This window comes from Amblyomma mixtum, chromosome 8, assembly GCF_055824585.1.
Source record: "Amblyomma mixtum isolate Tamu chromosome 8, ASM5582458v1, whole genome shotgun sequence".
Taxonomy (NCBI): Eukaryota; Metazoa; Arthropoda; class Arachnida; order Ixodida; family Ixodidae; genus Amblyomma; species Amblyomma mixtum.
The window spans coordinates 89,876,516-89,901,832 of record NC_143019.1 but is presented as its reverse complement, the minus strand read 5'-3'; the positions used below and the strand labels follow the sequence as shown (position 1 = coordinate 89,901,832).

The 25,317-nt window shown below is 44.8% G+C and overlaps 2 protein-coding genes across 2 annotated transcripts in view; both read right to left on the bottom strand.

The window, feature by feature from the left end:
* Positions 1–23,002, bottom strand: part of LOC149333454 (cytochrome P450 2C23-like) — a 31,877-nt gene extending 8,875 nt beyond the window's left edge. The window contains exons 1-4 of the mRNA XM_089556053.1: positions 22,926–23,002; positions 14,512–14,760; positions 9,442–9,566; positions 8,044–8,150 (exon numbers count right to left, since the gene is read on the bottom strand). Coding sequence (XP_089412179.1) covers positions 8,044–8,150; positions 9,442–9,566; positions 14,512–14,726 — 447 coding nt within the window. The 5' untranslated portion in view covers positions 14,727–14,760; positions 22,926–23,002. The remainder of the gene's footprint in view (positions 1–8,043; positions 8,151–9,441; positions 9,567–14,511; positions 14,761–22,925) is intronic.
* LOC149333448 (cytochrome P450 2U1-like) overlaps positions 1–25,317 on the bottom strand; it is a 447,818-nt gene that overhangs the window by 197,284 nt on the left and 225,217 nt on the right. The window lies entirely within an intron of this gene.

Sequence of the window (25,317 nt, the reverse complement as noted above, 5' to 3'; positions counted from 1 at the left end):
ACCTTCATCGGTACTATTCGGAGCATGAAGCTATACTAATGAAAAATAAAAGAAAATTCATAAAACATCGGAAGACAGCTCACACTGGCAGCAAGGAAATAATAAACTTCCAGCTCCTGTTGAACTGTTCCGGGCTCAAGTTCTATTTTCGTGCCTAGATCAGTTACAGCATTTGTACAATATTGTAGCCAACACAGGGTGCCACCCACAAAGAACATGTTTCCGACACCTTTGAAATACGCGACAGAAGGCGTATTGATGTATTGCGGATAAATTTCCTGAAACCAGTTCCCAGAAAGGCTGCCTGAGTGCGACGTGCACAACTTCTGCGTGCTTTGTTGGCGCATCAGCCAGTTGTAGTAGCAGACATAGTGGTTTACTGTAAAAAATTAATCATGTAACAAACGCTCACTTGGTCTGATGCGATAAATTGCGTAAGCAGAATGAGCATGATTATTTTCCAGTTCATGCTTTTCTATTTTCCGAATAAATCAAAGATATACGCCAATTATTTTGCTTCTTTTAGTTGTCTTTCACGCCCCGCTAGTGTTTTTATGATTTATAATTGCTGAATTTCCGCTTTTCTTTACTTTGGCTGGCTTTATGGCTCGCTAATTTTTTTATGTCTTTACATTTGCTGCACTAAAAAATGGCTGAGGCTTAGCTTAGATTAAGCCTAGTCAGATGCGAAGCGTATTGTCGCCGAGTTGCATATCGAGCACGCCGCTTGGCTAGACGTTCTTCACGCTCTTCATCAGTCTCTGTAGCAACGCCGCAACTTTTGCTTCTCATTCCAACGAGCAGCCCTGTCTCCAGGAGGCATCTCTATCCCGTGTACGCCTAGCAGAGGCAGGCGCACCCCCTTGTATACCGCCGCTCCAGAATCACGTGTTCACTACAGCGCACCTAGCTGCAGAAGCAGGAAACACATTGGTCGCGACGCCTCGCGCGACGGCGCGAGCTGGGGCCCCGTTTCTCCTATGTCGTTACGTCACGCATCACGTGGTCCTCCTTGGTCGCGACCACCGTGGTCGCGACGCCTCGCGCGACGGCGCGAGCTGGGCCCCCGTTTCTCATCTGCTGTGACGTCACGCACCACGTGGTCATCCTTGGTCACGACGCCTCGCGCGACGGCGCGAGTTGGGCCCCCGTTTTTCATCTGATGTGACATCACGCATCACGTGGTATGACATGGAGGTTACGAAAGGTCAATGGTAACGACACCGCCGCGCTCGAGGAGCTGGGTTGGGCTATTTTAGTATGCTTCGCATAAAACATGCCGCCTTACGTGGCACGCCGAGTGGGCTAACTTCCCTCGTCAGCCACGCAGAGACACAAGCCCACATTTTCTCGTAGTGGTACTCATGAAGCTTAAAGAGAAACAAAGAAAAGTTGTTGCCTGCCGCGGCAGTAGCTTTAGTCTACCTGAAGCTCACAATCGTACAAACGAGTCTTTCGTCTTAACTAAACGCTGGGTGCTTCCAGATGAAAACTGATACTTTGTCTGTGATTGCGAATGAAAAAGCATGCACTGGCACAGCGCCACCATTAATAAGAGAACTAATGAAAGGCTCTAGAGGAAAGCTCCCCAATGGAGCCAAAGCTTTGCTTCACACCTAAAGAGACAAATATTTTTTCTAGAACTCACTGCAACTGTTGGTTAGCGTATGTCGGTTTAGGGCACACGGGGTACTCCGTTCTCTCGACTCTCGGACCGGGGTTTTTGCCAGGCGGTACTCAGCAGGACATTCGTTTTATCTCATATAGTTTCAAAATATGCACGGACATCAGATTCCGGTTGCAAGTTTCCTTCTTTTCAATAATGCGTAAAACGTTACCACACATCGGTCGCAGCGAGCTATAATAAGTTATAACTAAGTAAGTCATAACTAAATTTCTTCTATCTCGTGTTCCTGTTTCGCTTTTTACTGTCGAGCGATGGCTGTGACCTTGAAGCTACGTATAAGTCACGTAAAGCGTGAGAAAAATTACTATATAATCTCTACTTCGTCGTTCTAATTCACTACAACGCTAAACATACCCTCCCTCAAGAGCGGGAAGACAAAGATTGAAGAAGCATTCATTATAATGCCGCTTTTCGCATGCTTCGTGTGACCTACACTGACTTTGGACGTCATAGCCGTCCCTCGTAAGTTGTGACCGAAACCGAACCACGTGAAAGAAATAATTCGATTAGAAATTATTTAACAGCTGTACAAGAATGCCACATAGTGATCCACGTGCAGTAATGTCGTGAGCGTCATTACAAAGACGAAAACGCGCAACGAAAACTTAGGTGACTATACACCATCAAGGGGGACGCGGCGCGAAAAAATTTGTTTTTATAAAACATCAGATTTGGCATCTATAAGCTTTTCTTTAATAACATCCCGAAAAATTTACCCGTAAACAGCCTGGGTAGGATTTCAAAAATATTTTGGTCAACATACATAGCATGGCTGAATTCCCCGCGCAAATGGTCAATTTTCAAGCGCAGTAGGTCGGCTTGGCCGCTAGCTTGGTGTCGCCGGAAAGCTGGTTTTAGCGCAATCCTCCTCCCTCAGAATAACCGGGGTGGAAACTTGGGCGAGTTGGTGACGGTTCACTAACCTTAGAGCGCTAAACAGACACGGACACAGGGAGACACAGGGGCACAGGGAGCGCCTGTCCTGTTTTTCTCCCTGTGTCCGTGTCTGTTTAGCACTATGTGGCAAGTGATCAGAATAACCCGTCTGCCTGGCTTCCACAGTCAAATAGAACGAGCAAAGATATGAACTGCTTCTACATATTCAGTGCGAGATTTCTCAACTGTTTTTGACCTGACTGCTCTGTTTGCTGAAAGCGTAACACGACAATGACTGCACTCATTATCATGTAGTTTCTGGCATGGTGCTCCTTCCCAAATTTTTTTTTCAGTGCCGTCCTGTATTTTTCAATTACTTTCAAATTTTAAAATATGTATCAAAAAGTTTCATGACTCTAATGAGCGCTAAATGCAAGCGTTGATATAAAATTCTGTGTAGAAAAGCATCAGGCTGCTAAAAATAATTGCAGAGTGTAACTGCATTAACCATTCTTTTCAGTAAAACCTGAGAGTGGGTGAAGACTCGTAGCTTGTTTTGTTGTCACGTCCGGATTTCCCAAGTATGGCATGGCTATAAAAATTTATAATGTCAAAAGTACTTAAAATATTTGAGTGGAATTTTATATTCAAGCATTCTTGAGACGTGTTCAGAACTCCTCCCATATTTCATTGTCGTATGCAAAAACTGAAAAATTCACCTCCGAAATCCCTGTCCTCCCTGAATATAAGAAAGGCGTCTGGGATTGATGGCATGGAAGCGCTTCCTTGCGGCCGCGTGCGTCCTAAGAGGACAACGACTACGAGGAAGGCACGAGAGCAAGGCACGAGTGCCAGTTCAGCATTCTAGCAATAAATGAATCCTGAAGGTCCTATGTCCTTCATGCTTAAGCAAGAAAGGTTTATGCTCTGTTGCTCTTTGGAAGGCTTTCCATCTCTTAAACTGCATTTCACGCAATACAGTGAACAACAAAGTCACCACACAGAAAGTAATTTGAGCTAAAATAATTCGAACTTATAGACCGAGTACCGAGAAGACCGAGTAATAACGATCTTCATAATTCTAGAGCAAGAAGTTCAGGGGGGCACTTTGTTGACCTAAAGTGCGGTAAGGCGAAAAGCCTTTAGCGCGGTGTTGCTGCTTTTGTCACTGATGTGTGGTTAAGATGTTAAGTGTTTGTGAATCTTAAATGCTGGAGACACTGGAGAAGTTTGGGAGGCATCCGTCTGATTCGACGCCTTTCAGCAAACACTCTCCAGCGTCCTAGACAAGGAGAACTACATATTCCAGAAGAGGGCAATTACGGGCTCGTTGGTAGATGTTTCACGGATTGGAAAAAGCAGCGCCATGGAACACGACACAAGAGAAGGACAAACAGCGCTGGTGTTTGTCCTTCTCTTGTGTCGTCTTACATTGCGCTGTTTTTTCCAATTCGTAGAACTACGTATGTGTTAGCAGTACAAAACCGTGTAAATAAATATCATGAAAGAAAGGGGGAAATAAAGGAAGTAGCGTAGCCATTAGCACTCTCGGCTGCGGAACGAAAGGATGGTGGTTGGAATCCCATCGTGCACAAATATTTTCTTTCTGGTCTGACTAGAAAAAGCATCACATTTCTGTTGAAAGCCTTCTGCTGATAACCTTCTGTCGACAACGATGAGGCATTTGAAGGCTTTCGTCTTAATATCCTTGCTCCCGTCATCAGCCTAGCTACGCCTACTGCAGGGCAACGGCATCTCCCAAAGACACGGTTAATACCTTGTCATTTGCCAACTGCGGCCACCGTATCCCCGCAAACTTCTCGTTCTCATCCGCCCACCTAACCTTTTGCCGCCCCCTGCTACGCTTGCCTTTTCTGGGAATCCAGCGTGTCACCTTTAGCGACCATGATTATCTTGCCTTCGCTTTACGTGCCCCGCCCAAGCCCATTTTATCTTGCTTTCAACTGTTGCTCAAGTATTAAAAAAAGTTGTTCTCTGTAATGCCCTGGGGGCCGTGAGGGTATCAGAAACAAACGAATTTATAAATTTCGTACCGTCCATAGTGCTTAATGCCCCTAGCGCTCATATAACACAGCTCTTCAGTCGTAAAAACCTCTCACCACTATATGCTTTATATCCCGACCAAGTCCGTTTTGCCCTCTTGCTTTTAGACTGCGATATCATGTTTTAATATTTCCGGTGAGGTTTACTCTCTTTTGCCATAAAATTGTGCCTTTTGTCAGCACTGATTTGCTCCTAAATGTAGCCTTAAAGTTAAAAAGACTCTTCCCAGCCGGAAATATCTGTACATCTGCCAGGCATCTGAGCCTTATGCGCTTCTTAAATGAAGTATCGGAGCTCATTTTACAATTTTTGTATTCTTCTTCTTGGCGGGAAGCAGCTGCGCATACAGACTAAACGCTACTTCTCAGTACTGTTCCTACTCTGCGCTCGCCTGCTTAGATATCGTCGAAACAGCTCGTAAACTCATTTCAGGGAGCGCAAATAGACGACATTTTCATTACACACTCATGCACCTTTACTATTAACAAATTTTAAAAGGCTTAGTAGTGCATAGTGCCCACATTTGGTTGTCGTTAGCGACAATTTCACCATCTCTTTGATGCATAAAGATTGTTATGCCCAAAAATGGACCGCTACAAAGTTTTCATTGTTTTGAATTGAATGCCTGTGCTTAGAAGAAAATAACTGGCAGCCCTTCTTGTATATCACGCAAAGGAAAATCCGGCCGGTAAGAGCCTGCGCAACACTCCGAGCTCAGTGTTTCCAGTGACATCCCATGAACGTTTCGGCTACATACCTGATGGCTACATCTAGACTATAGCGTAGAGATTTCCAGTTGTGTGTGCTTATATAACCTGGATATCTTCATACATTTCCAAAATGAGTACCGTCTTCTGTAGCTCAGCGTGTCACTTTTCGCAGTGGCTCGTGATCATTGATCAATATGCGCTTTGGAAGTTTTCATAGTCTCCTCTCATTCAAAATATACTAGGCACGGCCGCTGAAATGCACACTCAACCATACAGCTATGTGCCAGGCCCTCTGTCTCAATAGCTAGTCGCCCTGGTCTTGATGCCCCCAAAATTTCGGTGACGTCAACGCTAGTCCTTTTATGCCGCCACCCATGCTATTGTCCGCTCTGTCGTCAAATATTCGTTATGAAACACAGGTTCGTTGCGCTTTTGCCACCATCTTATGGTCTTCCACCTGGCGTATGCTGTGCAACCACTTTTTATAGGTTGAAAGCACGGCTCTAAGCAGCTGACAACGGCATAAACGAAGCACGCAGACACTATACGCTGCACATGTTTCCGCACCGACAGTGCGGTCACCGCACGCTGCACAGCGACAGGACGAAACAGCTTTCCGGTTAGCCGACAGCAATTTTGAGCGACCACCTGGCATTGGTTGCCGCAACGCTCCAGCGTCCCCGCTCTGTTGAAGCCATGCGCAGCATGCGACCGGTTTAGTTGGAAAATCTTAACGTACTAAGATAAAGAACAATAGGAATCAAGCCTGCTGCGGCGGCGGCGGAAAATTTTGACTAAAGATATAGAAAGAGATAAACTTGTATATACCGTAAATTCCACGCCAGAGTCCACACGCATGTAAATTTTCATGTAAAAACAAAATTTTGCAAGATTATGCGCACTCGGTAAACACACAGTTCGCACAAGCCAGGTGTACTGTTCACGACGGAGTATGGGCGTCGATCCGGCGATGCGGTTCTTTCCTTTTTTTGTTTTAATGAATTTTATTGCAATTGCAATACTACGCTGTCCCAGAATGTGTGTCACGACGGATACTGCCGCGCAAAAAAAAAAGGTGATGCCTGTAAAGCCACGCAGCGCAAGCACCTGTAGTGTGTGCCTTTCTATGTGTCTCGTCCCTTTTCCTCTAGAGTACCCGTCATTCACCATCGCCAACATGCTCCACTTTTCGCCCTGCTTCAGAACCTGTATACGGGCTTCTGAAGCAAAATAAGGTCTATCGTTTCTATGCTGAAAACAGCACTGCCTTCGCTGTCTTGCCTTCAATTGTCCTTCCTGAGAGCGCTGGCCTCACAATCTTCCTGCCTGCGCGGCGAAACACACAGTAGAACTCTGTGTTGAACGATTGTGACACCAGCAAGACCATGCGCATACCTGCCTTAATGATGAGTTAGTATTATAGGGTCAATGCTAGTGGAAATAGTGGCCGCCGTCTGACAGTAGCCAGTAGCAGGCCGTCCACCTGCCATGGTCCATAGAATGCGCAATTAGTACACTACCTGCATGAACTTAATATTCTTTCTCAATAATAGCGAACCTTAGTACGCCATCTAAAATATAATAAGATTTCATGGTATGTTAACCTGGGATATAATGATCCTCAGTATGCCACCTCGGATATAACGGACCTGAGTATGTCACCTCGGATGTAACGAACTTTCCTTTTAAATCTCGGATATAATCGGACTTTTGTGCCCGGACCTCGGATGTAGCGAAATGAGTGAGTTGACCTCGGATTAACAACGCAAGTATACCACCTAGAATATTACGAACTTTAGTGCCAACCTGATTCATACAATTCACCGAGGATCGTCTAAGAGTATTTTAAAATGTGGCTTGAGCGAAAACATGGGTGGTGCCCTTCGAATGCAGGTAGCTGCTAGTGCTAGTATTCATTCGCAAAAGGCATTAAATCGCTCGAGATTAGGAAACTTTGATGCAGCGCCAGTGCAACCGTTGAAGTCAAGAAGATAGTGATAATTGCTTCGATAATAGTAGGTCTCCATTTGTGATAAGAGAGAGAGCTTTACGTTCCGGTGCGCCTCATTAACAACAGTAATAACTTCCGCGGTATTATTTTGTGTGTTGTGAAGCAATGCACGAATTGCAACACCATCTTTGCAGTGCAGGCTGCCTACAGCAATAAATTCACTTTACATTTTATCATACCCAACAGTTCTAGACAAAACCATTTTTGAGCTGGAAACCGTTTAATAACACAGTTTTTTTTGTCATTAAATGTAGGGTTTCATTATAGAAATCAATACATCCGCATATCACACGACGGCAGCCCTGCATCTTTTTTCTATTGCCGTTTTTGTTATCGTCAAACGCGTTCCCCATTGGCTTTCTATGGCACTCTGAACTCTACGATGGGACCAATCGAAGCATTTTAAAACAATGCTTTTGTTACATATCAAAAGAATGCACCATTACCTTCCGTATTTCGATAAGAGTATCTTGCAATGTTTCAATTTTCAAAGTTTTTGTCCGAGAGTATTGGACATTGATATTGGCTGCAGGTAGGCCTCCTATTAACTTTTCTTAGCAGAGAGCACCTTTCAGAGGGCTACAGGCAGACTTTTAAGAGCTACTCATTTTACCCTTATTGGTTTCTCAGCCTGAATATCATCGCCACGATATCAACTTAGAACCCCCTGGCGTGTTTCAAAGGGCTTTTCTCACCATCATTCGTTCTTCCATGGACGTCTTAGCGAACCCCAGGTCACGCAGCACGCTCATGCAGTATCTTTTGTTGGCTGCCCAGTAGTTGCCGTTCAGAGTCGCAAGTCCTTGAAGAGTGAGATTTGAATCCGGTCAGGCGATCAGACATTACTAGCTTCTTTCGCTTAAGCTAATCAGTTCAGCACAAAATGCATGATTTTTACATTATTCATGATACTAAGGGTGCTGCCTCTAATGACATCATTTCTCTATATTATCAACAACTAAAAGATTCCTCCAGTATCACTGAACTGAAAGTTTATAACACATTTTTAGCAGGTGCCTTAAGAGGTAGGCTGATCGGCTTTCTGTAAAAATAAAAATTACATTTCGCTCCAAAATAAGGATGGTGAAGAAGGAAAAAAGGACAGGCTCTGCTATTTTTCATGAGGACTATATAAAATGGTCTGCTTTTTTTAGTCTGTGGGCTAGGTTAATCATTTAATCTGAAGAAGAATTTTCCATTACTGGCGAAGAAGCACCAGTGTTTAGCACTGAACACAGTGTCGATCCCCGAGTAAAGACTAAGGTATTTTCTGAATGAATTGGCATTCTGTCAATTCGTCCCCAATCTACCCTCCTGCTACAATGTGCTCCCTAGCCCTGTTCTGTCTACGAGAGAAATGCGAAGGTAGCTTAAATGACAGCAGCAAAAGTAGAGGTTATAGTTGAGGAAGGTTGTGTACCATCGAATCTGAACTTGTCTTCGGTGAGGCGAAGACTGCTGCATGGAAACATTAATAGACAGAGTCCGTGCCTACTCCTCAGGAGTCATTATCTCTGCTTTCCTGCTCCATCTACCCTGTTGGCGTTTCATGTGACGCTGATGATGCCACACTGAGCACTGCACATTGGCAAAGTCATGTCGCCTATTTGAGGTCTCTAGTATTAGTGGCTTAGTTTTTTGGCGTTCTCTTCAGTTATCTGCATAATTGAAGCAACCATGACTGCCCATGACACTCAGCTTGTTATTCGTGCATGAAACCCTTTCACGTAATAGTCATATTATAAGCGCCTAGGCATTGCTGCTCATTATATATGGCCCGCTTTTTAGGCCTCAGCAGTTGTAGTTAATAACTCGACCAACTGAGCCTATTGGCGTTTTTCAAACTCTGTGTCCTCCTTTAAGCGCTTTAGGCAGGAGAGAGACAATAGGAAAAAATCTGGCCATTTACGAAGCGTGACTGTTTGTATTTTGGAGCCTCTTTACACGCCTTTGTTAGCCGAAATGAAGTTCACAGTTCGCATTGTGTGCGTACTTGACAATCGTTGCAGTGCTTTTGTGAAATTTATCGTTCATTTTGCGGAATTTTCAATACAAAACAGGGAGCTGCTTAAGGTTGTTTGCCAGACACTTACCCTTACATGTGTCATGACCCACAACAAAGCAGCCTGAACGGTACAGTCCGTCACTGTTCTTGCAGAAGTTCTTTATGCTTTTTACGTTACTCAGTACCACCACGTCGGTAAAGTTGAGGTTTAACCTGCACACCAAACGAAGTATTGATTATAACAATGGGGCTTAGACACCAACGCAGTGTGGAGAGGCTATTTAGGCTTTGCATGCCTTGAACTCACACTATTTCTCCGCTTCAGAAAGAAAGATTTGAATCCCCAATTGCGTATCATGTACAGCAATTCTAAAGCCTGCAAAACATGCCAACTTTAGAACTGTTTGAATGATGCATGCTGACAGTTAGCATTGAAGACTTTTTGTTTGAATTTTTTCTTTATTTATTCTCAGAAACAGTACACAAACTGTTGTTTGGACCCATAGCCTTTACGGCTAGTGAGGGGTCCAAATACAAAACAAGTACAATATTACTGCACAACGTGTAAAATAAAAAAAACTTCAAGATTAACACACACAATTGAATTCATTCCTACATTTCCGTGGAAATTAAATAGTGTTTTAAAGATGCCGAAAAGTTATTTTTTTCTTTAACTTCATTAGGGATTTCATTCCACACATGGGCTCCGCTGTATTCTAGGAGTCTCCGGCCGTACATATTGTAACAAGGTGGTAAATTAAATAGATTGTTGGTTGCAGCTCTTGTTTGTTTCATTGGTAATCTAAATAAACTAAGGGGCAGGGGGTTGTGAGATTTTATTACATTGTTTACTATTTCAGCTATCTTCAGTTTATATGCCATTGATAGGGGTAAGATACGAAGCTGCTGAAAGAGTGGCCTGCTGGGGTATGTATTATTTGAATAAGTTATCATACGAATAGCTCGTTTTTGAAGGCGAGAAACAGGATCTAGATATGTTTTATATGTACCACCCCATGCTTCCAGGCAATAAGATAACTGACTGTGCACAAAGGCGAAATACAGAATGCGTAGAATTGGAAGATCAAAGCAGTCCCTGGCCTTTAGTAAAATATGACAACCATAGGCTAATTTGGAGCAAATATTATTAATTTGTTCTTTCCAGTGCATATCAGACGCGAACAGGACACCTAGATACTTGTATTGAGGCACCCTCAGCAGAGTCGTGTTGTCGATAGTTAGAGATATATGTTCGTAGTTCATGTTCTTCCTGCGCGAGTGAAACACCGTGTACTTTATTTTCTCAGTGTTAAGGGTTAGCCGATTACTTTTAAACCACTGCGAAACTTCACTAAGCTCTTCATTAATTATACATTTAAGTGCCTCTAAATTTTCCCCTGTAAAAAGTAATGCAATGTCATCGGCATATATTACAGCTTTCGAATATTTCAGCATTGATGGAAGGTCATTAATATAAAGGGAAAAGAATAGCGGCCCAAGCACGGAGCCCTGAGGCACACCTAGATTAATGCTTTGTGGTAGTGAGGCTAAATTGTTCACGACAACATATTTTTTCCGTCCTGTAAAATAGCTTCTAATTAGATCACAAATTTTCCCTCTTAAACCGTAGGTTTTCAATTTCTGTTGTAGTATTGTGTGATCAACCGTATCGAAAGCTTTTGATATGTCTAAATATACTACTATGGCCAGCTTATTATTATGCAGTGCAGAATTTATAAGTTGTGAAAGAACAAGAACTGCGGATGACGTTGACCTTTGGGGCCTGAAGCCATGCTGATTATGACATATAATGTTATATTTATTTAGAAAATTTTGTATACGTATACAAAGAACCTTTTCAAAAACTGTATTAATTGCATTTAATACCGATATTGGTCTGTAGTTTCGCGGATCAGATCGCTCACCACCTTTATAAATAGGTACAACCCTTGCAACCTTCAGCTCGTCAGGATATATTCCATTTGCCAATGAATGGTTAAAGATGTGTAGTAGATGGATCGCTAGTATATCAATGTTGTTTTTTATCAGTCTAACGGGTATTGCATCAGGTCCTGCCGCCTTGCCGGCTGAAAGGCTGCCGACTGCAGTGATTATTTCTTCTATGTCTATGTCAGGCAAAGCAAAACTGTTGTTAACACGTTCCGGCATCTTCGCCGTAGGTGCGTCAGCATGAACCTGCGCGGCAACCGTAGGCCCAATGGAGGTAAAATAGGTATTAAATGATTCTGCTGTGTCTTCGTCAACTGTCTCAGGGAGTGTTGCTGTACAGGATCGCAAGCCGATTGCGTCGTTCACTATATCCCAATTTTTTTTTGCATTTCCATGCGCCTGTTTCACCAGTGATGAATAATATTCCTTTTTTCTTTTTCTCATAAGAGATACAGACAAGTTCCTGCAACGCTTATACTGGCTTAGCTAGTATTCGTTTGATCTCAACTGCTTCCATTTGTGATACCATTTGTCCTTATCTTTTAACACGGCTAATATTTCAGTATTCATCCAAGGACACGTTGGCTGGCTGTATTTATTAGTGTTCGGCAGAGAGCTCTGTTCAATGGCATTTTTAAGGATATCTAAAAAGTTCTTACACTCAGTATTGACGTTTTCATCATATGCCGTTTTCACCTAGCTTTCGAAGAAAAGGTACGCCATAATGTTGAAGCTTTGTTTCCGCTGTTCGTCAGCCATTTTCAAAGATCAAGCTTCTTAGCTGTGTAATGGAGTCCTAGTAGCATCGGTAGAAGTGCTAACTTTCGGGGGCATGAGGACCATGATTACTCTCACATTCAAGCGGCTTGGAAAGCTGGCAATACTTAAAGAGAAACATGGCGTTTCCCACAACCAAGCACCCTGTGCTCTAAACTTTTGGCAAAGGGTGCACTGAAGTGTTATAGATAATATAATTTCCGAAACTTAAGCTAACACTCGCAGAACTTCCATCTTTCCCTGCCTACGGTTTTCGAGGCAATCGTCGAGAGGTAGCAAAGTAACTGTTTCACGCAACAATCAAGGCAATGCGGGCGCTGGGAGTTTCTATTTTTTCTCTTACTGGACATTCCTTTCTGCTGCCGTCGATGACACCTTCCTATACAACACGTTGGTATTTTGTTATGCCTGTAAATGGAATTTGATTGTGTAGCTAGAAAAGGCAACGATTATAAATCGTAGGTAAACCATAGAGAACTTCTTCTTGCTCAGCGAGCAGTGTAAACTTACTTGATATGATTATTTTGCGAGATACAGAGTAAAGAAACCCGGGTTTTACATGCACAATCTCCATGGTGTTGCGGAGAGAAGGTAAGTGCGAAATATGGCGGATGTCTACCTGCAACCAACCACCATTGGCGATTGGGCTAATTGGAACGTACTGAACAGTTTCGCTAGATAGCATTGTAGAAACACGAAAGTAGTTGTGTATGTGGACAGAAACGGTCAAGCGCATTCTATTAAGGCGGAAATAAAGACAATGACACATGGCATGTGTTTGGTGGGACACGCTGATACACGAAAAAAACCTTGGTGTATACTGTGCTCGGCTAAACCAAAAACAAATTAGAAACAAAACGCAAACATGGATTCAAAACCTCAGGTGCAGTTCTGTGAACGGCATTAGGAAGGATGTATGGGACATGCCCGTTCGTGAAATTGTGTTCGCGGAGTTCAGCCATTTGCATCCTTGTGTTTCTTTTTTTGTCATTTTCTTCTTCCTGTCGTAGCACGGTCCACATCCGAGCTCTTTCCATGCGTCATTCCTGTCACAACGTTTGCTCGTGTCCTTTTTTTTCAGCTCGAATGGAATCAGACTTCACTCGGTGTACAATGCACCTAACCTTTCCTGCCCGTCTATGTTAACCGTGTTCGTATTCCTTCACTTATAAGCAGCGCCGCGTTTGAATAGTCCACCCGCAGCTTCAGGTCAAATACATTGCGTCTACACAGCACCTTGAACACAGGATTATGTCTTGGTGTGTGGTTAGGAATGCAAAGTTATGCCCGTTTTCTGAGGCTCGTTGCAATAAAGTGAACAATGGTAAACGAATATAAAGCGCAATTTCAAACATTGTGTCCCGTGGCCGGAAACACGTGGGCACATGGAACCGCTTGCACTCGGTGGCTTGCATACAATGAAACTAATCGCCAGTCATGTATTACGCGTTGCGTTGCAGACGCATTCTGAATGGGGCCGCGCGAAGTCTTTTGCACGTGGGCAACCAAAAATTTTCTCCAGACGGCGCAGCCACAAACAGTGCAACGTTCCCACCTCGGTAGCAAGTTTGTTTTTTTTTTTTTTTTGAAGCGCCGCTCTTAGGCGCCTGTTCCCGGGTTGGACGGATTGCCTCGTCGTCCATGTAACCGAGCGTGGGGCGCAGCAGGGGATGGAAGACGGCGATAGGCACGAGAGGGTGAGGAGGAAACTATAGGAGGATGAGTACGGGGTAGCGTGAAACACGGCTGCTCTCGAGGCTAGCGCGTGCGCTTCCTGCGAGACTGGCCGTGCGTGAACGCAGGTTGTGCGGCAGCGGCCAGTGACACCTGAGTAGCGCGCGCTGTCGTATGCTCGCCGATGATGTCATCGGTAAGGAATGCGTCGCTCGCCAGAATAGCGCGCACTGGATACTTGCCCGAGACGGGGCTCATCGGCGGCGGAATGCTGTGCACGCTGCCCAAGTCAAAACACAGAACCGTTTCCGGTTCGTACCGCGCGCTGCGTATGCGGTCGCCTACGATTCGAGTGCTACAGCAGCCGCGCCCAGAAAGCGCATTACCGAAAAGAATTTACATGGGCTAATTTTAATCAAAATATAAAATGGGGTAACTCTCTAAGCTACCCTTGGACAGCGAAAACCTCCGACGCCTGCTATTCGTACCCTCGCACTGCCGCAAGGTACCGGAGCACCTTTCATGCCAAAAACATCTAATTCAGGTTCCTTGTTAGCCAATGCCCGAACAACATAGACTACAGGCAAGAAACTCCGCACAACTAAGGAACTGAGACCTTGATGAGATCGCTACCGAATATAGCTGGAGGCCCAACTCCACTGTTTATTCTAAAGTCCATCGTTCAGTTCTGCCTTCCTCTTAACATTAAATGCTCAACGCTGCATCTGAGGTTCGCGTTGTTAGCGACAACCGTTACCTGTAAACGGGCCCGTATTTCTTGGCCCACTTCATGCCTGTCGTAAAGTGGAAGGTTTTATGGTTCAGCTCTTCATGGCCGCGTATGGAGCTGCTTGGAGGCATCGGAGGAAGCTTGGTTCCGGGCGGGAAGCTTTTTTTCCTCTTAAGGCGCTCCACGACCAGCTTTACCAGTGCGCATAGTGCGAATGTCACGACAAGGACCACCAGTGACATGGTTAAGGCTCTCCGGGCAGACCTGGACGGTGAACTGAAAGAGAAATAACATATTCGGCTTTAATGAGTATCCTCAATGGTGGTCTTCTACCGGAGTCAGTGCGAGCATTGAATGGAAGGATAATGGCACTATCCTTCAAAATCGCAAAAGACGGAAGCACGCATCTATAAATTCACTGAAGAGGCCTTAAAACCAATACAAATCTGTCAGTGATTATCAAGCGCTTTCGTCCTCGATGACAGGATGGCTCTTTTTTGTTCACAGTTCAAGTCCTATATTGTAGTGAAGACAAAGCTTCACCGTGCTTGATGACTTGCTTCTCAGCTTAGGAATTGTTTCTATTTATAGTTGTGTCAAAGTTTGGCCCTTCGTGTCCGGGGTAGTTTGCCATCATTTTTCCTCCAAGGGCCAAGCTTATCCCTCTTCTGGCTTACTACGTAAGGATGTGAGGGCACAGGAACTTTATGTCGTTACATATGGATAAGCCTTACATGTTTTAGTCTTGTACACACATTTCTAGTGGCCAAGGAAATACACATATGTAGTTAGTTTAGGAAAAAAAGCCCGCCAGGGGTATCTGATTGGGTCTTCAAGATGCAGTCATTTAAGATAATGTCCCAACCACCTCTCTCAGATATTAATCACTGGATTACCCGTAATTCATGAAAAAGTGACACCTGCACGTATGGATTGTGCGGATGTGATTTTAAAACCATCATTTGAGTACACTTTTCGTTGTCGTACTTGTGTACTAAACGAAAATTTTATGAGCATGCATTTTAAACCTGAAAATGTCGAGGATGTGAAACATATTCATTATGTATCTTGGTCCTTTGATGTACATGTATTATGCTGCAGTGAAGGCAATGATCAATATTCGCGAATACGGGGTCAGGAATTTGTCCACAAATAAGAAAGCGACAAAAACATCCGTAAAGAATCTTTCAGATTCCTATCTGCAAAATACGTGAAATTGGTGTGTCCTTCATTGTGCGTCCCGCAAAACGAAATAACAAGCGGTGGTATGCAGAAATGCGCAACTACTCCAATGTAGAGCAGGGTAGAGAGAGTACAACTCCTGTGCATGGCCTCCCCACCCCTGAGTTCTTTTCTCGGTATTTTGATGCACACTTTTTCGCAGTCTCCGAAAATGGTTCACTTCCGACTTTTGAACTGTTTGGTATAGGATAGAAAGAGGCATGTATTAATAATGCTATGCAACGGCATGAAACGACCAAGCAACTACGTTTTCGCCTCCCAGTTTGCGAAACACTTTACGCTTCACCCTGAAGCAGGTGCTGGGATACAGAATGGTAAGGAGCCCCGCATAAAGCACCGGCCGACAAAGCTCGCAGGGCAGCGGTTGGGAAATAATTCAAAAACTTGTCTTTGACCTCGCCCGACGAAAATACCTCGGGCCATAGCCCTCTTTAGCCAAAGCTTTTCCTGCGCTATAAAAACTAGCCATCATCAGCTTGCAGCAGGAATTCGCCGCTTGCAGCGCCTGAGCCCTGCGAGATGTTAATCATCAGTGTGACACTCGAAAACCCGTCGACGCTGCGAAAAGCGCGATGTTTACTTGTTCTTGCCCGGCGGAAAAAGCTGCTTTAAACTTCGCGTACAGAGTCTATTTCCCTGTATACTAACTTCTTTTATATTTGCTATGGCGGAAGTTCCACGAATAAAAGCCGTGCAGCACACATGTGTGAGTTCGTTTTTAAAATAAGCACTTCATTTTTTATGAGCGCTATCCCAGTCATTTTGTCGGCAGACCATATAAGGCGAAAATTCCACGAACATTGGAGCGTCGAACAACTGGTCCTTGTTTTTCAGCGTGTTTTTTCACGTGTTCCTGCAAAGTATGACCTCATTTCCCCCGTACATCACTGGAGCACTAACCCCTTCTGGGACAAAAAAAGAACAGCTTATTATTTAGGCCGTTGTTCATGGTGAATCGTGTACTTTCTTGCTAAGGCGGACTGAGAACCACTCGATTCAAATATTGTTTTTTGTAAAAATTTATTATCTGTCTTTTTGTCGCTATACTGTTCCTTGTTTGGAAGCGGAAGCCACATTTGACGGCGACGATATTGAGGTAAAAAGCGATCCCGCTACTTCATTAAATTCGTAATCTCCTTGCCGAAACGGACGGATTGCCGTCGTTTTCAAGAGAAGGGCGGTGTGTAGCGTTGGTCCTGCTTCCCCGCGTCCCTAAAATTGGTGTCGACGCCCGCAGTTGACTTGCCCAATAGTGCAGCCAGTGACCACTGATCCGGATCGTGAGAGGGAAGTAAGTAGAAGAAAAAGAATGAGGTGGAGCGCATATGGCAGGTTCTCTCAGATCATGAATGGCAGTTTACCAATATCACTCAAGAGAAATCTATACAACAGCTCTATCTCACCGGTACTCACCTAAGAGGCAGAAACGTGGCAACAAAGGAAAGGGGTTCAGCTTAAATTAAGGACAACGCAGCGAGCTATGGAAAGAGAATTGATAGGTGTAACGTTAAAATACCGGAAGCGGGAGGCGTGGTCGAGGGAACACAAGCATGCTTATAACATCCATGTCGAAACCAGGAGTAAGAAATGGGCTTAGGGCAGGGCATTTTAATGCGAGGCAAGATAACTGCTGGTTCTTAAGTGTAACTGAGTGTATTTCAAGACAAGTCAAGCGTAGCAGGAGGCGGCAGAAAGTTAGTTGGGCGGATTAGATAGAGAAGTTTGCGGGGATACGGTGGCCGCAGCTGGTAAAGGACAGGTCTAATTGGAGAGACATGGAAGCGGCCTTTGCTCTGTAGTAGGCGTTGTCAGGCAATGATGATGATCATGATGGGTCTCTGTGAGATCCCAACGCTCGTCCTTTTGATACACGCCAACTTCTACACAGCATCAGCGTCCCTTTAAACTTTTTGCCCAACACGGAACGCCTTCATCTGTTAGGAATATGCCGTCGATAAGCTTACACTAACGTCGAAACTTTCTGCCAGTATTTAGTTTACCAAATATGCGTGCAAATACGTGTACTGCTGCAGAGGCGGGAAGAAATCCGGTAGATAGGCTTTGAAGATGAATCCTTTTCTCACCTACGCCTTGTTTCATGGGAGGCAGGGCGTCACCCGTTAAAGTCGCCTGCAGGCTAGAACACGGATGTCATGTGTTCCCGTCAGTGCATAATGCGTAACTTCTCCAAATATGCACATTGGGGTATATATCATAGTTATCAAAAATCTTCTGAAGGTTTCAGTTGCCAACACTGCTTTAACCTTTTAGACGTCAATCCCGTGCTGCACTCGATATGGGAGTTTTTACCAATATCACCAACACCTAATTACACTCGTACGGCCCGACTTTCCGCTGTTTCCGCCACCAAAGACGAATTCCGGTCGTCTGTTGCTTTGGTTTCAATTGTCGTCTCTAGAGGGCGATAGTTTACTATGAAAAACCGCATTTCGCTCTTTTCGCGCGTGTGTTGCATGGTGGCAATTGACTTTTCATAATGGCGCTTCACACGGAGATTGCCAGTGGCGGCAATCCTCCGAGAACAACAGGTTCTTCTTGGAGTAGTACAGAAAGCAGCGTTGCTGACATTGAATTGGTGTCTGACAGTGACTCGGACTTTGTGTTCGAGATGGATGTTGCTTCAGATGAAGAAGATATCGACGGCGGCGACGACGTTGACGCGCTGAGTAGGGCACGTGTAAGGCAGGAGCTGGTTTCATGTATTTTTTGACTGGGGCATCATTAACCTAATCGTGACGGAAACGAACCGTTATACGGTAGCGTAGTGTACTGCTCGGGATTCTACCTGGAAACCAGTAGACGGCGATGAGATGATGGTCTTCTTTCCACTAATAATATGCAGGGCGTTGTTGTGAAATCAAAAATCGAGATCTACTGGTCAACAAAGGAAGTTTTGGAGGCACCACCGTTCAGGAACACCATGAGCAGAAACCGTTTCGTCGCGTTTACTGCGCTGCCTGCATTTCACCAGCTTGAAAACTTTGAATGAAGCTACCCATCCGCAGGTTAGGCTAAGGAAGTTCTGGCCCGTTATCACAAGGCTGAACGAGGCCTTTCTTGCTGCCTATGTGAGAGGACAGGATGTGTCCGTTGATGAGAGCCTCTTGCTTTTCAAGATAAAATACGCATGGAACCAATATCTTCAACTCAAACGTGTAAGATTTGGCCTGAAATTGTTTCTATTCTGTGGATCTTGAAGAGGCTACATCTGCAATTTAATAGTCTACACTGGCAACTGGACAGTCGACATGGCCGGCGAGAAAGCGAGGGGCAACAAGGCGGTGATGGATCTATGAGGTCCTTTCTTGACAAGGACTACAACTAGACGGCTGACAATTATTACAATTCCCCAGAACTACCTGATATTCTTCTGAAGTACACTTTTAAGTGTGTTACCTTGTTTTTCATCAACTAAATACTTCGAATTTTAGTACGTTCTGACCCATTACCACGGCATACACTGAGAGAAAGTCGCCCTCAACAACAGCATTTGTTTTTTAGTTTGTGCGCTAATTCTATCTAGAAATCAATGATGTAATACATTTCAAGAATCAGGACCAGAATGAGATTAAGAAAGTTGTGGGACTAGGGTTGTCTTAGCTTACTGAGTTTTAACGTCCCGAAGGAACTCAGGCTGTCAGGGACGCCGTAGCGAAAGGGCTCCGCAAGTTTCGACACCTGGGGTTCTTTAACGTGCACTGCCATCGCACAGCACACTGGCCTCTACAATTTCGCCTTCATCGAAACTCGGCCGCCACGGCCGGGATCGAACCCGCGTCTTTCGGGTCAGCAGCCGAGCACCGTAACCACTGAACCACCGCAGTGGGGTATGGGAACAGGGTGGCCGTAGCTGGCGAAGGGAAGGGTTATCAGCCTGCCTACGCCCTGCAGTGGGCGTAGGCAGGCTGATGATGATGACGATGACTACGTAAACATGCAGTTCGTTGGTGGCTGCTTTTCTTTTCGTTCGAAAGATGGGAGCGCTACAGAGACTGGCCGAACCAAATGGCATGTCCAAAAGAAAAAAACACATCCTGCATATTCCAGAGTTATCGCCTACTACCAACGATTTTCTTCAAGCGCATTAAATATCAGCGCTGTCTTGAGTAGACTTCGCACTAACCATCAACAGTCCACTTCTGCGGTTTGAAAAAGAAGAGGCTGGAACTCTTTCACAACAGTTTAGTTTATAGGACAGCCGGACAACTGGGAGGAAATCCTACTTATGATCACCACCAATAACAACACTTCCGTCACTAGGAAGCAGGTAGGTACCCTTAAACCAGCGAGTATCCTGATATCCTCTGCACACCTGGGCCTCTGCTGCCCTCTGCTCTGTTTATCTTGTCTTGAAAACCACTTTAATACACTGAGGAACCATTCTTAAAGGATGATTCTTGCCTGTTTCATGTACTTGTTTAGAGATATCATTGTATTAGTAAGTCTTCGTTACCTAACCCTGATATAATTTGCCACTAAATCGAGGTTCAGTTGAATTGGGATACTGCAATCATCTTTTCCGTTGGTGCACGAAAATGGCTGCCTGTCACTAAATTTTTCACCTGTCTAGCTTTTAACTGCTACTCATGCAACTCTTCAGCCATGTACCCCCTCCTTCCTGATCTGCAAAGGCCATCGGCACTGTGGAATAAATAAGTAAACAAAATTACCACTATGCGGCTTCGTAGCTTTTACGCCTGAAGCAAAGGAATGCAGTTCCTGGCGTACTCGGACAAAATATAACTGGCGTTTGGAAGCCCATACAGGGTCCTTCTTCAGGATAAAATAGACTTGTACGGTCGCATATTTAAAAGCAAAAATGTGGCGTAGTGCGCGTAGGTAGATGGCTGGCTCATTTGCATCTGTCCAACAAAAATGGACGCCTCATTTACAATAACTATAACTCGTTATGAAGGCGCGCCGTCAGATTCTTTTCTTTAGCCGCGACAGTGTCATCATTCCACGCGAAACGCTCACTTTGGTCATGACCACGGCCAACTACAATGTTTGATTATTCTTTCTACTAATGACGTCATGTTCATGCACTCTCAGTCATCGATCGAATTTTTTCCATTCACGTATGTAAGCTCAATGAAATTATTCGCAGGGAATCTCCAATAGATCACCCCAAGATTGGTTTTCACTGTTGCGTACAGTCCTTCAGGTAAAGAAAGATGTTCATAGTTTGTATATGTGCACAACACGAATGTCGCATTGTACAAATATGCCGGAATGGGCGTGTCACAATGCGCACATAATCACTGACGTGCGGTTCTGAGAACTTCAGAGCTGGTCTTCATTGGGCGAAAAATTTAACTTTTTTTATCTCGGCGCACAGAATCAATGGGGTACCCATTGGCCGAGAGCTATTGGTGGACATAGTTCAATTGTCCTTTCTCCTTTCTCGGTCACCGCAGATGCATGTGACTCACATAATCCGGACGAAACCACCAATTTCTTGGGTCTGATCAAGCGACACATAGTCGTAAATGTAAAGCGCGCCTTTTGCACGAGTTATGGAACCCTACGCTGTCAATTGCACAGAAGCAACTATGTCAGGCATCTACTATGCGCACAGCGCCATATCTCTGATGATCACTGCGCAACTAGCCACTGTCCATTTTAATGCGAACAAGGAATTCATACTATCACCAAAACGTCTGTTCTGTTCATTCTTGCATGGTCCGCGTCTGCGTTCTTGTTTATCTTTTACATGACACGAAATTTCCTCGCACTTTTGAATCTTTTCGTCATCCCTATCACTTTTCTTCCCCTAGCACGCTACGCTCTCCCAATTTATTTTCAAGCGTTTTTGTGTTTCCGACTGCTCCAGAGGTTTCTAGACCTAACCAAATAGATGACTTTCCTGTAGCGCTCCGGTATGGAAATACTGCCTCCGTACCTTAAAACATCGGCAGCATAGATCTTCTCAAACAAGTCCATTATTGCGGTCCGACCGACATTTTAACCTCGTCTTCGCCACTCGGCCTCCACTCTGCTCTCGCAGGAAGTACGACATGGCAAGCCCACTCTACACACTGGCCTTCTTCTTCTCAAAGTCATCCTGTCGCTCAAATCAAGAGGCCCTTTTCAAAACGACTCGTACGACGAGTGTAGCCTACGGCGGCCCACTGATTGAAGCTTCAAAGTCACGCGGAAGCCTCAGATCAATGCTTGCTATTCCAATATCTCCTCTGCTGCTTGGAATCGTCATCGGGGTGTCATGCCTCACGGAGAGCGATGCGGAAAAATGCGCAGCAAAGCGCCACGGAGTGCAGCGGCTCAAAAGCAATTAACACAGCAAACAAACTGTAATGTTCGCCTTCTAATGCTCCAGCATCGGAAACGTTGGATAAAATGTATGAACTTCAGGATTTAATCAGTGATGCTCTAGTAGCGTGAACTGCTGGGCGAGTTGGTACATGTCAAGTGAGAAAAAGCAGCGAAAAAAAGGGACAAGACAACCCACACAGAGTGTCGCCGGACCGACGACAGTCTGTGTGTGTCTTCTCCTGGTCATGCGCCCTTTTTTTCGCTGGTTTTTCTCACTTGAACATGCTCCGGTGACTGGAGATTTTTCATGAAGGGCCAAGAATTACTATTAAAAAGATGATTGAACATAATGAAACTTAGCTGAGTTTGATGACTTCTGATTATATAAGGACATAATTTTGGATGGCTAAGAACAAGCACGCGCATTATCAAGGCGAAAACTGAAAACTCTTCAATCTCCTGCTCATTCAGCTTTACAACCACATAAACTTTGGACTGCTTTTCCACTAATATTTAATTTTGTATAATTTATTCTTTGTGGAGGCCTCCTGCACCTGTGACATACATTCCGCACATTCAGCTTGCTCTGCTGGAGTAGTGCGCTTGGGCAAATATGTAGGTCAGTGAACGTCAACAAAAATTCTTCATATTTTTCACACTCTGTATTAATGATTACTAGCCAGGCATCCAAGGGTTAAGCCGCTACAGCGCCGTACTTCTGAAACCTGTTGAAAAGCGCTGCTTCCTCGCTCCCGTGTCTTCATGGCCAGCGCTACATCCCTTAAGCCAGCACAAAATGACGAAGCAGTGAAGAACTAGTTCACTTTTGTCAGTTCGTTTAGAGCAATGCATTCGCCGCTTTACTGGCAACACAGGCTGCAACATGTGGACGCTGGCGAACTTACGAGCGTCGCAATGCCGTCGCTCCGACGAGCAGCCTCGTGGATCAGGGAGCTCTATCTTCAATAGCCGCTAACAGAGTCCACTTGATGCTGCAAAGCACCGCGGAAAGTAAGTGAGCCCAGTTTTCCTCAAAACACCCTGTCCGCACTGATGCTAGGACATTTGTACAGTCGTTGCCTCTACATGACTTCTAAACCCACTGCAGCTGTGCCCACTTCCTGTCCATATACCAGATGCATTGCTTTCCGGTGGCTTAACGCGTGTATTTCAAGCAAACTTTAGTCTGTACTCGGCATCCGGGAAATGGATAGACTGATATGCCACGCTGTTTTCCCAGCCACGGATTCATCGAAATCAAGGCCTTGCGTCCTTTTTTCAGTGTTTTCGCACAGCGCCTGGCAACACGGATTCGAGTTGTTTTATTAGAGTATCAATATCATATTGCCAGTCATCATCAGACAACAGGCTTGTCTCGACCCTAAACATTGTCCATTTTGTACCATACTGAACGCAACTACGTGTTTACCTTCAGGTTAATAAAAGTGCCGTTAAGGTCGGTCCCGCATCTAAAGGTAGGGCACGTAATTGAGCCAACATATTCAAATGATATATTTTGAACAGTCAGAATAAAGACCAAGACTTTGCAAAGAACACACACAAGCCCTGACTATCAACTAATTTCTTTCCCAGAAAACACGTCCGGTTAAAAGCGTAAAGGGAGGGGCGCGCATAGGCGCATCACATCGCCAGATCGCATTAGAAGTACGTCACAAAACCTTCTTACCTCTCCTCTATCTGCACGTGGCAGCGGTGGTGGCTTGTCTAGAGCCAGTAGCAGGCCCGTGCAATTTCTTTTTCATCCTTCTCTCAGTCACAACAACAACAACAACAACGGTCTCATTGCACCCTGCAAAACTGAACTATATTAATGGGGTCCTTGCAGCATCGTTGGTTTGGTTTATAGGGTTTAATGTCCCAAAGTGACTTGGGCAATGAGGGACGTCTTTCGGGTCAGCAGCACAGCGCCATAACAACTGAACCACTGCAGCAGCTGTAGCCTCATTGGGGCGCCCCTTGTGATTGCGCTGATATTCCCATCCATTTTGTTTTTGCGCAGTACCACTACAAGGCGCATTTTCCGATCTCGGGCATACGTACATAAGTAGTTCCTGACGCCTGCTTTGTGGAGAGCACCCCATCTGTCTACCTTGGTGTGCGAAACGTGCCAGGTGGGTACAGCTGACAGACCTTCATCTGGGTAAAGGCCTAGGTGAAGGGTACACCTGGGTCCTTCAAGGTAAATAGCTCCAGGACAAAAACCTGTAAGTCAAAGGCCGTTTGGGGTGAAGGAATTTAGGTTGTGGGCTTTCATAGGGAATTCCTTCCGGTATGGTAATAGCCTTTATGGTAATAGCCTTTAGTTAAAATTCCTTTAGCGCATAAGAAGCTTAATTTCCCGTCGTAACTAGCGCTACTGGACGATATTCCGCATTTAGCGATGACAACCTGCCTGTTATTTTTTTTTTTTTGCTTTCGTGCGCCAGCGCGCCTTCCATCCTACTTTTAAAATTATGTGTTTCCTCAATGAAAATGATCTCATAGCACTTCTGTATGCCCCTTGTTTCGCCTGCTTTTTTTTCACGCTTTTCAAAACGCATAAACTTCGCCAAATCGCCCAGATTTCCGCTCTCCTAATATTCAAGTCGTTGTGACGAAAAGTGCAAGCGATATCTGCAATACGTCGTGTGCCGAGATATGACGCACCAACATGTACGTTTGATTTTTTGGTTTCTTGTTTGCCGCGTTTGCCATATATTGTACATATTTCTTGTGAATAAACTTCAGTTGTCAGTCAATGCTCGGCCTGTTGACGTCTTTCTCGCTCGTGCCTGACAACGTACCACTAATTCGCCTGTCTAGCTATAGTGTTGATTATACGCAAGATCCTGGAAAAGTTGACGTGGAAACGAACTCTGAAATTGACGCTGAACCAATGCCGGAGCTGAAGCTCGAACCAATGCTAGACTGAGACCAAGCCCGACGCCCGATCAAAGGCTGAAATTTTGGTGAGGAATGTATTCGCGCAGGGTCAAAAAAAAAATCTTTTGGTTTGGATTAAGCTGCAGGCCAAATACTTCACTAACGTCGGCGGTCGTCACAAAGATATGCCCACGTTTTGTACAAGGATTCTGGGAAAAGACTACTTCACTCATTAGCCTGGAGGGCACACTCCAATGACGCTATTTCAAGGCCACGGGTAATACCGGCAGTAGTCGACATGTGCGAAAGCACCCATAACAACGCCTGCCGCACTGCTAATGCCGTTGATGGCGTAAATATTTACCATGGTCGCCAAAGGGTATCGTTCCAGCCGGTACGTTCCTCGTTATTTTC